The sequence below is a fragment of the Nothoprocta perdicaria genome, unplaced genomic scaffold (genome assembly GCF_003342845.1).
Source record: "Nothoprocta perdicaria isolate Ctin4 unplaced genomic scaffold, notPer1 scaffold_34, whole genome shotgun sequence".
Classification (NCBI taxonomy): Eukaryota; Metazoa; Chordata; class Aves; order Tinamiformes; family Tinamidae; genus Nothoprocta; species Nothoprocta perdicaria.
Genome location: NW_020455577.1, coordinates 2,393,110 through 2,405,654, shown reverse-complemented (window position 1 = coordinate 2,405,654; position 12,545 = coordinate 2,393,110). Strand labels below are relative to the sequence as shown.

The 12,545-nt window shown below is 36.8% G+C and overlaps 1 protein-coding gene across 1 annotated transcript in view; it reads left to right on the top strand.

Moving 5' to 3' along the window:
- The window catches only part of KCNT2 (potassium sodium-activated channel subfamily T member 2), a 128,389-nt gene extending 118,462 nt beyond the window's left edge, over positions 1–9,927 (top strand). Inside the window, exons 28-30 of the mRNA XM_026043863.1 lie at positions 3,218–3,509; positions 6,230–6,314; positions 6,801–9,927. Of these exons, the coding sequence (XP_025899648.1) occupies positions 3,218–3,509; positions 6,230–6,314; positions 6,801–6,912 (489 nt within the window). The 3' untranslated portion in view covers positions 6,913–9,927. The remainder of the gene's footprint in view (positions 1–3,217; positions 3,510–6,229; positions 6,315–6,800) is intronic.
- Positions 9,928–12,545: the final 2,618 nt, after the last annotated feature.

Here is a 12,545-nt window from a genome sequence, read left to right as displayed (position 1 = left end):
GTATATGTGTATGTATATGTCTGCAATACATATGTATGTTTCTSCCAACACAAATATAAGAGAATGACAAAACTGCATGCTGATGATGGTAACTTCTGCCAGAATCCACATGCTAAGATTATACAAATGTAGCTTACACATAACAGTCTGATAAAATACAGAGATTGTAAGCTTCAAAATCTCTAACCCTAAATTGCTTAATACAGATTTATAAYGTTCATTCTGTATTGCCACATTTATCTTCAAGTACTCTTCTTTTACGAGTTTTGTTTTTTAGCGAGTTTCCATCCTTTTCACARCTTTCCTGTGATACAAAACTAAACACATCCAACCTCCATTCTCTGAAGTTCTGTAAATGCTTTCAAAACCAACTGCTGCCACTCAGACATTGGCTTGCAACTAGTAAATACTTTATTTTTTAACTCCTTTACAGACTTTTTTTTTCTTTTGTAAAGCTTCTGCAGGAGCTTTATCATTTTCAAAACTGAAGTGCAAAGATCCTGAGTAAACTAGCTAAAATTCAATGGCCATGTGTATTTTGCCACAAGTCACTGATTTCATAGCACTACCTATTTCTGAATTGTTTTTAACAAAAAGTTTAAACAAGAACCTAGTACATTAAACACACACACATGCAAAAATTAGAGCTGCTAAAMTGAACAGAGTGAAAAAGTTTCCCTCCTCTGTAAACAATGAAAAWTGGCTTCTTCAAATTGCTGAGTTCAATACCTTCCATTTGGTGGCTTTCTTGTAACCAGTACTTAACTTAAAATGTACTTAACTTAAACTTAAACTTAAAATGGGCTGCATATTTACCCCTTACCATCATTTAGTATCAYCCAGCATAGCAGACCATTTTAACATGACCATTACAGTCAATTTATGTTATTTAGAATAATTTTTACACTTACATTATACCAGCTTAGTAAGGTGCTATCCCATTTACTAATAACTCCCAAACTTGATAGATCCTGCTTTAAATCTTAAATAAGTYCATAATAAAAGCAAATAAAAAAATTGTGATAAAAGCTGGAAGCAAAATTTCTCTGGAAAGTACTTTTTTCAGTCCAGTCATATTCAATACTAATGGAAAYTCAAAACTTCAAAAAGACAGATTTTAAATTTATTTCCCTACTTATTCATTTGCAGTAATGCCATATACTTCCTGATGTTCTAGTGAGATACCATTCTCCAGGTTCCATTTTCTCACTATAAATAGGCTATGTTAAAAATCACTTTCTTTCTAAAAATGCTTATATACCAGTATAGAAGATGCTACTGCTATCTGCCATGCAATAATTGCTTCCATCGACTGTGCTCCCAATTAGATATACTGTAACATGAGGCAGAGATCTTTGGGATGCAAGTTGAACCATTTTGCTAAAGCAGCCGCACACGCAGCATCAATACGTGGCTGCGGAAATTACTGCAGATGAAACACCCGAGCTGCAATCTGTCATCAGTCTGACAAGCGACTTGTCCAAACCATGCCACGCAGAGCAGCAATGATTATGAATCCAGTGATGTAGCTGCTAACACACATCTAACATGCCACTCAATGACATGGTCGTATGATTCACACTGCATCCGTTTCAGAAGAAAGCTTCCTTATTTCTTGTGTAGTTTCTGTGTTTGCAGTTAAATCCTGCATGTTAAACCAACCATTTGCTCCTTTAGATTCACGTCTGTCTAAATTGTCTTGTTTTCTTTTTCCCCTTCCTTTGTCAGTCACGAGAAATGGCTTCACAAGTAAGTATTTGTTTACCATCTGCCTGTTTCCAAGTAAACTCAGGGAGCAAAACCCTTACTAGTTCTGAAAAACTGAATGGGCTTAATATAGGCATTTTGTGAGAGCATATTTGATTAGCATCTACTTGTTAGGTACATGGCTAAGTGTTTATCTTCCAGTTGCACTTGCAGAAAAGGAAGCTTTGCAATATATCTGTTTGATTAAGTTTAAAGTAATATTGTTCTTTACACAAAAGTCTTAAGTACCTGAAAGCTGATAGGAGTTAGATGGGATGACTCCAGGGAATTCCAAAGGTAAGAGATTGCCTTTAGCGTGCTGTAAATAAAAGCTAGTCAGTACAAAGGGAAAAAAAATAGTGTCTTGCCCATACTTGTAGACTTAGTGATGTTGAGCTGTAAGTTATTGACTCCAGGAACTCTACGGGGGGATAAAAGGAAGAGATGGGCCTCTTAAAGAGAGGTTATATCCAAYACTGATGAGGACAGCAGCATCTTGCCTTCAGGAGCCTGCCTAGTTTTGAATGGGGAAAGGCCTCTTAGAACCTCAAAGGTCAAGAAATCAGTAGCTCTTCAGATTAAATTGCTTTGTTCACAAATCACTTCCAGCATATTGAGAACTTTCAGCTCTTTGGATTCCTATTAACTGAGTGAGTTTTACTTTTAAGTAAGCTTTCTTCTGCACATTTGTTTCAGACTTGTTTCCCAATACTCAGCCTTCTGAAATCAGTAGTAGTTTGCTAATAGGACTGCACTGATACCACAGAAGACTCSACTACTTGTTATTATTTCAATATCAGTAAAAATTCAGCATAAAATAGTTTTGAGAAAAAAGCTGAAAATATTAATCTGACAGTGAAATTAAAACAATTATAAAAGTTGTCTCAAAATGTTTTCCATTTCATTCCCTATGTCCTTTTTGTATACATTACAACTGCATATGTAGCCCATTGACTTATTTCAGTACATACTCAAGTGCTGGGTGCATGAAGAAGCTACTGCAGTAGAGGGTCAGATACTGGCCCTTCCGAGGGTTTTTGCTACAACAATGAAAAAGCAATGCAGCTTTGCTTGCATATAGAAACTACAGATTAATTCTTTGGCAAGGGCTCTGCCAAGTCATGAGGGCTACAGCACCCCTCCGTAGGATCATACACACAGGCATTCCTTAAATCAAGCATTGGGAAGTCAAAAGTACTTAGGAATTGGAGAAACGGGCATTAACGTGTAACTGATTTGGCAACTAATAAATACATTCACATTATAAATGAGTATTTTACATAAAAGATGAAAGTGCATAGCAGAGAATTGCCCATTCAGCAATGCTTGKTAAGCATCAACAGCTGAATCCCCTCAGCTCCAAATCTGAGCAAGAAATCACGTGTTCACCAACTCTATCAAAAAGGCAAGAATATCTTCTTCTGTTTCCTGTTTTTAAAGCCCTCATCCCTCCTGTCATTTTCCTTTCAAGTCTCAAATCTCTATCAGTGTGGAAGAATGGGAAGACACCAAAGAACAATTTAATTATCGCAGTAATCATCGAAACTCGACATCCAGCGACCAGTCAGATCATCCCTTGTTGCGACGGAAAAGCATGCAGTGGGCCCGGCGCCTCAGCAGGAAAGTCCCCAGACACTCGGGCAAGACAGCGGACAGGATAAGCCAGCAGCGCATGAACCTCTACAGGCGGTCAGAAAGACAGGAACTTGCCGAACTCGTGAAAAACAGAATGAAGCATCTGGGTCTTTCTCCAGCAGGATATGGTATGACTGTTGTAACAACTTACTAAAACARTAGTATTATGCCAGACATACTGATTTCTAATCTTTTGCAGGCTAACACTGCCATAAAGGAAACTTGAAATTTATGGTAGTGTTTTTCTGTTTTTTATTGAAGAAAACTTGATGAATTTTTTTTTAAACACACACATCAATAGTTCTTTCCTATTTTCAGATGAAGAACCTCACAAGACTGCATATCAGTTACATTTATATTTTACATCCGTTAGATATGCAAGATGAATATATAAGCATTCCCCTGGTCCATGGACTTATATTACTTTCCCTTATTCCCATTTTTTTTTAAATGAAGTGAAAATATTGTCCTGTGAAATTCATTTTCCACATGTGTTACTCTAGGTCTGTAGGTGCTGTTTCTATCCAATAATCCTTTTCCTGACGAAACCAGGAGTCCCGTGACATCTTTTTTAATACATGCAAACATAGGCAACTGGATCAAGATCATTTATAATATATTATTGGAAGAATGGTTAAAAATAACAAAATAACATATGGTTAAGAAATAACAACTTCTATTTATAGTTTTTACCTTTCACTCCATTGGCAGGAGTGGTAAGAGAAAAAAAAAGTAACATCACTTACTTGATACATATGGAAAATGGGGGGAAAAAAGGTATATTGACCAATCTGTGAGCATGGATGGGAATGCCATACAACGGGCTGTACTCACAGCATTGGCTATGACCAATGTTGACTCTAATCCACAGCTGGGAATAAAAATCCCTACTTCCCAAATACTAACAAAGCTAAATGACAGGCTTCAATTAAACTGAAATTATGTTGCATTAAGAATTGCCATCTACTAGCGTAAAAAAAAAAAAAAAAAAAAAAAGAACACACCGAACTTTTTCAAACACTCATAAAGAAAATACATCTTATAAGCTATCATACCTTGCTAAGTTCATTTCACGAGGCAAAGGTGGCAGGAAAAGCATAAATGAAAAACTGAAGCTCTGGCATATGCCAGAAGCATCCCCAAAACATCACAGTGCTGCACTGTACCACTTCAAACATTCTCAGTTGTGGCACCTTCTCCCTATCACCAGCAGCGTCCTTCTCTCTAACTCACTTAATGTCTCCTTACAATTCTGCGGTACATKAAAGGTAGGACAGAAACTTTAGTCTTTATATAGATAGATATAGAAGGTATCAAGTTGAAGAACATGTTTATACTGACRACAGAGAATTTGTTGTGAAATGAGAATAATGTGTTCTTCACCTGCAGAAGTATTTGTTCTGTAGAACTTGCCTCCACTGATTCCAGCATGAAGAGCAACATGAAGCAAGTAAAACCTCTACTGAGGTTTTAGAAAGCAAACACACATGAAATAATCCTATAATCCTAGGTCTTGTGGATGGAAGTCTGCTGCACTGCCTAACGGATACTGCATTATCCCTGAGCAGCACCCACAGCTGTCAGCTTTTCATACTGTGGCTGCTTTTCAAGTGCCCTCCACCAGTCTCACATTCTGGAAACTTTGCAGCATTCAGTGACTTAAAAGGATTCCCAGCAAACTATCTTTTCTTCCTGATTCAGTGAGGCTGTTCCCAGCTGCTGACATGTATTTCTTCCCCAGTGATAAGAGAACATTCAGCTTCCTCAGTTCACAGCCACAAAGCTGCTCAGAGTGTCTGCTCAGCTTGCAAAAGCACAGTCCTCTCACCACATGAAGCTGAAGGCCATACATCTACCAGACACTATATTAATATATGGTATTTTATATTTATATACACACACACTTCTACCAGATACCAACATATTAATATATATACTTAGTACTGCTCTGAAAGCGGCACTGAGCCCGTTTCCACTGTCAGTGGCCTAGTGTGGAAGGACTGCCTTCAGTGCAGGCCATGACAACTCTTAACTTGAAGCTTCCCTTGTACTCAGGAGCATGGAATCCTTTCACTGTCATGCAAGAATACAGTGTATTACAACAACAGCTCAATTTAAAATATTCTATCATGTTGCTATCAAAGCTATTATTTAGAATCACAGTTCAAATCCTAGCTATCTTTGTGCTTCCCCAGCACTACCATGTAGTATATTTTGTGAGCATCTTTTACCTCTATTCTTTAACCTCAGTCTTCTGTAGAGACTCTAGGAAGATAAGAGTTAAGATTTAAAATATAAGAATTATATAAGTAATAGTTTTAAAATGAGCATGAATGCCAACATTGTTTTTCCTCATCTAACATATTAAACATTCAAGGAGACACAATCATGAAACAGTATTGTATGTATGTATGCATTGTATGTAATGGCTGCTACATAAAACTAGATGTATAGCTTTCCAGATCAAAAATGCACCTGAAGAGTGGCAAGGGGATACCAGATAYACCAGATACGTAACTTGCCTTCAGCTATTTTAATGTTAATTATCAAATAATAAAGTAAAGTTAAATGGTAATTTGCCCATGAAAAAGTGAAATAACTCTAAGTTTAGCTGTGATGATGCTATTTGATATATTAAGAACTGGCAACTTGTAAGATTGTTATGTTAGTTTGCTGCAAGTACATTTGAAAGAAAATCATGAAAGTTATCACTAATTTTTGATACTTCGTTTTGGACAACTCTATGAGCCAAAGACAATCTTTATGAAAATAATTCGCTAGCTGTGATACTCTGAACAGCTTCTTTGTAAATACTTTGATTAATCTGGTATTTCTTTTTATCGTTTAGATGAAATGAATGACCATCAGAATACCCTCTCTTACATCCTGATYAATCCTTCTCCAGATACAAGATTAGAACTGAACGATATAGTGTAAGTTAAAGCATAAAGATGACCTGCRAAGTTTCTTGTTCACACTTCTGTCWGGTTTTTATTTTACTTAATACTTTCCTGCTAGAAGACCTACTCCTGTAAAACAAAAGAAAGCTAAGATGAAGATTCTGTTTCAACAGACATTAGATTTTATGTACTGTTTTATATATCCACACAAAACACACTTTTTCTAGTAATCCTTTGTATTCTCTGGTCTTTCCTTCACTCCTTTTGTGTATCAAAAATAATCCAAGGATAAATAAGTCTCCTGGATAGCTTCACAGAATTAATATTCTCATTAGATTCCTGCTTTTAACTAGCCAGTCTTAAAAGAAAGCTCCAATAGGAACTAGACTGAGCTGCTTCAAAATAAGGTTCACGGTCTTCCATCAAATCTTTCCAACAATGGCACAGCAGCAGGAAGTTCTGTCCCTACACATACCAAGTCTTCTCATTAAAAGTTTTTTGTTGTTGTTTTTAATACAGATACTTGATCCGACCTGACCCTTTGGCTTACGTTCCAAATGCTGCACCCAACCGAAAAGACAGTTTCTGCAATACASTGGGACAAGACACCAGGGAAGAAACACAACTTTGATGTGGAACTCATCACAAAATTAAGAGACAGTTTTATACAAATATGCTGTTTTCAGTATCCATTTTGAAAAGTATTTTGAATGATGCATTTCATTCAAATTTGAGAGCCAGAGAAAGGGATAATGGTAAGTGACCGTAAGTGACCAGCTTTAGATAGATGGTCTCTAGGAACTCTGATTTTCTGAACTGTCTGCTTTCTAATACAGTACAAGTATCAATACAGTAAACAAACTTTGTTACCTTAATAGAATTATGAAAACTATCACTTCTTAAYTGATATGAACAAATTATTTCAGAAGAACAAGTTCAGACCGATTTCACATAGAAGCTAAATATATTTATCAAAGTGACAACATAACAGTGACTGAGCTCCTGACCTATATCCTGAAGCCACCTGATGCCTGTGGAAAGACTACGCACAACTTGTAGTAGTAAATATTATGTTAATACCTACTTGTGCCAACGAGGCTTTGTGTGTTAACAGTCCAACCTTTCAGATAATTTTCAAGCTTAGCTTGTCATCCATTTATATTAGAACAKTCTGACAGCAGTCCCATTATAGGTGCTGGGACGGGGGTGTTGGAGAACACAGATTAGGCTGCACAACACAGCCTAGTTTCTAATTTGAGGTATATCTGCTGCCAAGGTATTTCACAGGATCCTATCTAGAGGAAGTTTCCCATCATCTCACACAGGCATTTCAAGTTATAGTAGTTTTCTAGAGCTACTGAGGCATACCTTCCTTTTGTAGGGATATAGGAATTTTTTAAAGGCAGCCTTCTAACATCTGTAGAAACTCAAAAACTACCCTCAACATGATGCCTCAAACAATGGCAGCTCAAGCAGAACATAACCCTTTTAATCCAAACAATTTGTTAGTGAGAAGCCTGTATAGATTTTGAAACAGAAGCAAGAGCACCCCTCCAGGAAACATTCCATACCACAGCTCCAAGATGCCAGAACTGTTACTGTTCAACAAAAACATCTAGATGCTCAGTTAGTCAGATTAGCACAAACTTGGTAACCTCATATGGAAACGGATGTATCATATTGAAAATCAATCTATTGCCCATTCCAGGAAATGAATAGAATACTAAGTTGCATGAAAAGGCACAGCAGATTCAGTTGTTCAGCTTTTGCATTTAGTGACCAAGAAAATATCAGAAGCTGCTACAAAGTCTCCAATCTGCAGATGTCAGAATGCCACAAGTTTGGGTCAACCTTTCTACAGAATAAGCATGTCTGTAGATGGTCTTCCAAAATTACATTCTTCCTTTGCCATTTGTTACAGGAAGAGGAAAGAGAACACACAGAAAGGTAAAAGCCCTACTGTTAAAGAGATCTATAGATATCTGTTGTATCTGTAAATTTGGCAGGCAGTCTACACTTGCAAAACTGATTTCTTTGAACTTTCTTCACGTACAGATCTTGATTCTAGAAACTACCTATCCTATTTTATTTAGAAAAGCAACTACATGGCTGGTTTTGTTTCAAAATATAAAATGTCAACTTGTCCAATGAACAACACATGGATTTGAGCATGCTTACCAGTATTATAAGTATGCTGATACTAAATCACATTCASATTAGTAGTGTCTGCTATTGTCCTCTCCCTTCTTCCTAATCGTTTTAAAACATAACTACTTTTTGTTAAGTCAGAAATCCTAAAGCCACAATTACAAAAATTCTCACAGTAGACTGAAGTCATTTTGGTATAACCATCAGAAGAGCAGGAATTAAAAGTTTTGACAAGAAAAAAAAAAGTAGCTGGAAAGCACCATTTCTTAGCATTTTTTCCCTCCAGATATTAAAGCAGTACTGGAGTTCAGAAAGGTTTCAAAGGTTTGCTTAGGACCTGGTGTTCAGTGCTTCTCCACCCCMAAACCAGACATCTATGCAAATTATTCACAGCTCAAGATGAAATATTTCAAATACCATGTCCCTTTGGGACATGAAACAATTAATATTAACTGTTGGCTGGAGCCTGAACAGCTAAAATAAATGAAAAACCTCACAATAAATGGAACAGAATTGCATTCAAGACCTGGCAGAGCAACTGGCCCAGAAAAGACTGTGTAATGTCAAAGAGTATCCATTTTTAGTACTTTCACTTCAGTGAGAAAATTCAATCCCAGCTGAATTCTCAAAATAAAAGACCCCATTTGGGTTTTTGAAAAGCATTCTCTCCAAAACGTTAGAAGAACCTTTGTTTCATACTGGTGGTGTGTTCTGATGGTCAGAAGTAGGTATTTCAGAAACACGCTGGCAGGCCAGGCTGGCCACTTTCAGTGGCATCCACAGACTTTCTCTAAAGGCATCCAGTGGTGCAAGTGAACTGGGTAGGGTACCTACCACYGAGTGAAGGACTCTGCGGTAAGACCTACAGCTAGGATTCAGAGCCTGGCAYTTAACAGCTTACACACCAACAGAAAAAGCAGTCAGGCGAACCATCTCTTTGGACCCACCTCAAAGGAAATGCTCAGCTACAGGGAACAGTAGCAGCTAATGTCACCTGAAACTACCCTTGCTTAATGAATTTTAAATTGCATMTTAGATCCAAAAGATTTGCTTGAGCAAACAGGAAGGCAACTGGAAACAGATGGCAGCCTTCCTTATAATTAACGGAAGGCAATCTCTGAACAATATAACATCCAATTCTCTTCAGAATCTGCTGGAAGCTAAGCAAGGCAATAAAACTAAGAGCAGATCTTCTGAAGCAGCATTGCTAATAATCCATGAATAAACACTGTTGAAAATACATTGTCTTTGAAGTCCTGAGTAGAACAGTTCCATTTCTACTGACGTATCTTCACAGAGAGTCTCCCAACTAACTAACAGGACTTCAAACCTTCAAGAATCATCCTGAGGACTTACATTCACATGGAGACATTCCTTTGGAGGTCAGGAAAGAGATTCCTAGAGGGTCACACCACAGGTACTGTAATGTTCACCCGCTTTCTTTGGATCACGATAATCATAAGCKCAAGACATGGCTTGCTGGTTCGGATATTCTGCAGTGGTTTTCTCCAGGCTCTGTGCTGAAAGAATGTGAAGTTGGGAGCCAGTGCACCAAAACAGCAGTTGGGCAGAAGAGTTTTGCCTAGTTCACTTTGAATTAGTATCACTAGTGACAGTTCACTTTGGGGATACAGACACTAAAAGTTATGATCACTGACATAAGCAAAAGATTTCATATTAAACTATTTGTCAAGAATTGCGTGGCCAGATAACCTACAAGTATTTCTTTCAAAGATGGTTGATTAAATCTGTATTTAATTGTATATATATATATTTTTTTCTCCTAACCTACTTTCACTTATAAATAGACAATGTTCTCTAGCACAAGAAGTAACTTGTTCCGGGAAGACACAATCTCAGTGAACAAAGCGATAGCAGGTGATAATTACTTCTTTCTACCTATCAAACATGAGAATTTATGAAAAGAGAGATTTGCCTACAAAAGTGGTCTGCGATTAAAGAGCAAAACAAAGCACAGAGGAAAATTTACACGTGAATGCAGGTYGTCTCCTCAAGTATTTCACTCCAACTCCAGAACAAACATTCACTCAAATGGGATTATAATACAAAGTAGAAAGCATTTTCAGAATCTGCAGCAGAATTAGTTATGTTCTTGCATCATCTTGACTTGAAAATTGAAAGAACATTTATTTCCCAGCATACCTTTTATCTCCCACAATTTCCTACTATGAGAACTCTTTTTATCTATAAAGCGCACAAGTACATTTGTTAATTTTTTGTTTAACATTGCACCACTAAAATGTTAAGAACAAATGAACAGGTTACAGCAGGGGAGATAAACTGAAATGATACAAAGTGCCATCAGCAACAAACAGTTCTTTAGTTAGCACTGACCACAACCATTTTGTGATTTTGGAGCACCGATGGATGAGGTTTTACTCATTCTATTTCACTTGCTATCAGAAGGAATTCAGTCACTGCAATCCAGAAAGGAGTTAATGAAAGCCTCCCAAGCAACACTGTGTAGCAACATGCAATGTACAAAGACACAGMAAAAGCCCTTTTCAAGACAGTGATATGACTGCAAAATTATAAAGTCAGACATGTATAAAATACTGTTGCATAAAATATTGTTGCATATAGTTGATTTTACAAATTGGGAATGGCCCACTCCATTTGGCACAGATATGCAGTAATGTCTAAAGGCTGCACTCAAGTTTTCATCCACTGTTCCATTTGCTTGAAGAAGAACATGAGTTGCAGGGTAACAGGAAAAGTGTAATTAATTCATATTATGATATCAGGGATGACCGAGACCTCACTGATGGGTATCTTGTGAAYTTAACTGATAATATTAAACAGTAATCACATCTAAGCATCCARTGTTGCCACTAACAGTAATTCATCACAGGTTAACTCCGATGTCCTCTAAAGAAGCTTAAAAGTTTACAAATAAGAAYTTTTTTTCCTTCATAAATAAAAAACAAACATTAGAGGTTTCTACAAAATTTTCTATTGGTTCTATAAATGCTAGACTATATACTTTTGTAGCACTGTAAAATAGGATAAATACTCTTCTTTGGATTTGTGTCTCTTTGGACAAAAAGTAAAGGGTCRAGATATTTATTTTCAATCCCTTTTTTCCATAAGCTCATTCAACAGTTGCTCTGCATTTTCACTGCTGAAAACTGGAAGGTTTTCAAGCTCTTTGTATTTGTCAAAAAGAGCTGTTTTTCTCCTGAGCAGCTCTTCCCTATCTAACACAAATAAAGAAAACATGTTGAAAGGAATAAAGTGCATTCAGAAGATTCTTGTCTATTGGGAGCTTTTGTCCTTGGCTACATGAACCCCACAACACTAAGGAGACTGTTTTTGCTGCAATATGACATTTGTCTCAAAACATGACATAGRTAAAAGCATTTTCTCAATAATATATGTCAAATCTATGTCATCTATATCGGCTTCTTCAAGTTTTAGGTTTTAGTTTTTATCTACAGGATAAAAATACTAGTTATTCCAGTACAGAAACTTACTTCAAAAACCACAACCATAGTTTCAATGCACATTGAATGTAGGAACCTATAGATAGATCTAGTTTGCTTGGACAAATCGAATCAGAAAGTCTTCAAGTCAATGTTTTGGTTTGTTCTTCCCTATGACAGTGTTCTAAAATTGTAGAAACAAGTGATTAAACTGATCTAATAACTCTTAATACTGCAATTACTACCTCCTCTATCAATGGATGCAATTACAACCTCAGGTTTCTGTCCAGAAGCAGAAAAGGGACAGCAAATATGCGTTTAGTGCTTCATTTCATGCCAGACAGACAGACGGACAAATTTAGCGCCAATGAAAGGACATTTTCTTGAACATAATTGAATTGTAAATGGTCTATTGCAACAGTTTTTTCCAATACCTATTGGAAAAATACCAATTTCAGTTGTTGGGTTACTGTGCACACTGTTGGTCTCTACATAGCAGCTATAGCAGTTCTACAAGAACATGTATTGCTTATGCTACAGTACTTATATTAGTACCTATCTGGGGCATCCATATAGCAATTATTCATAGATGCTCCCTACACTTAGGCCTCTGACAGAGAGAGGATGCAATAATAAACCTTAGGAATTTGCTTATTCAGAATATATTTGTATT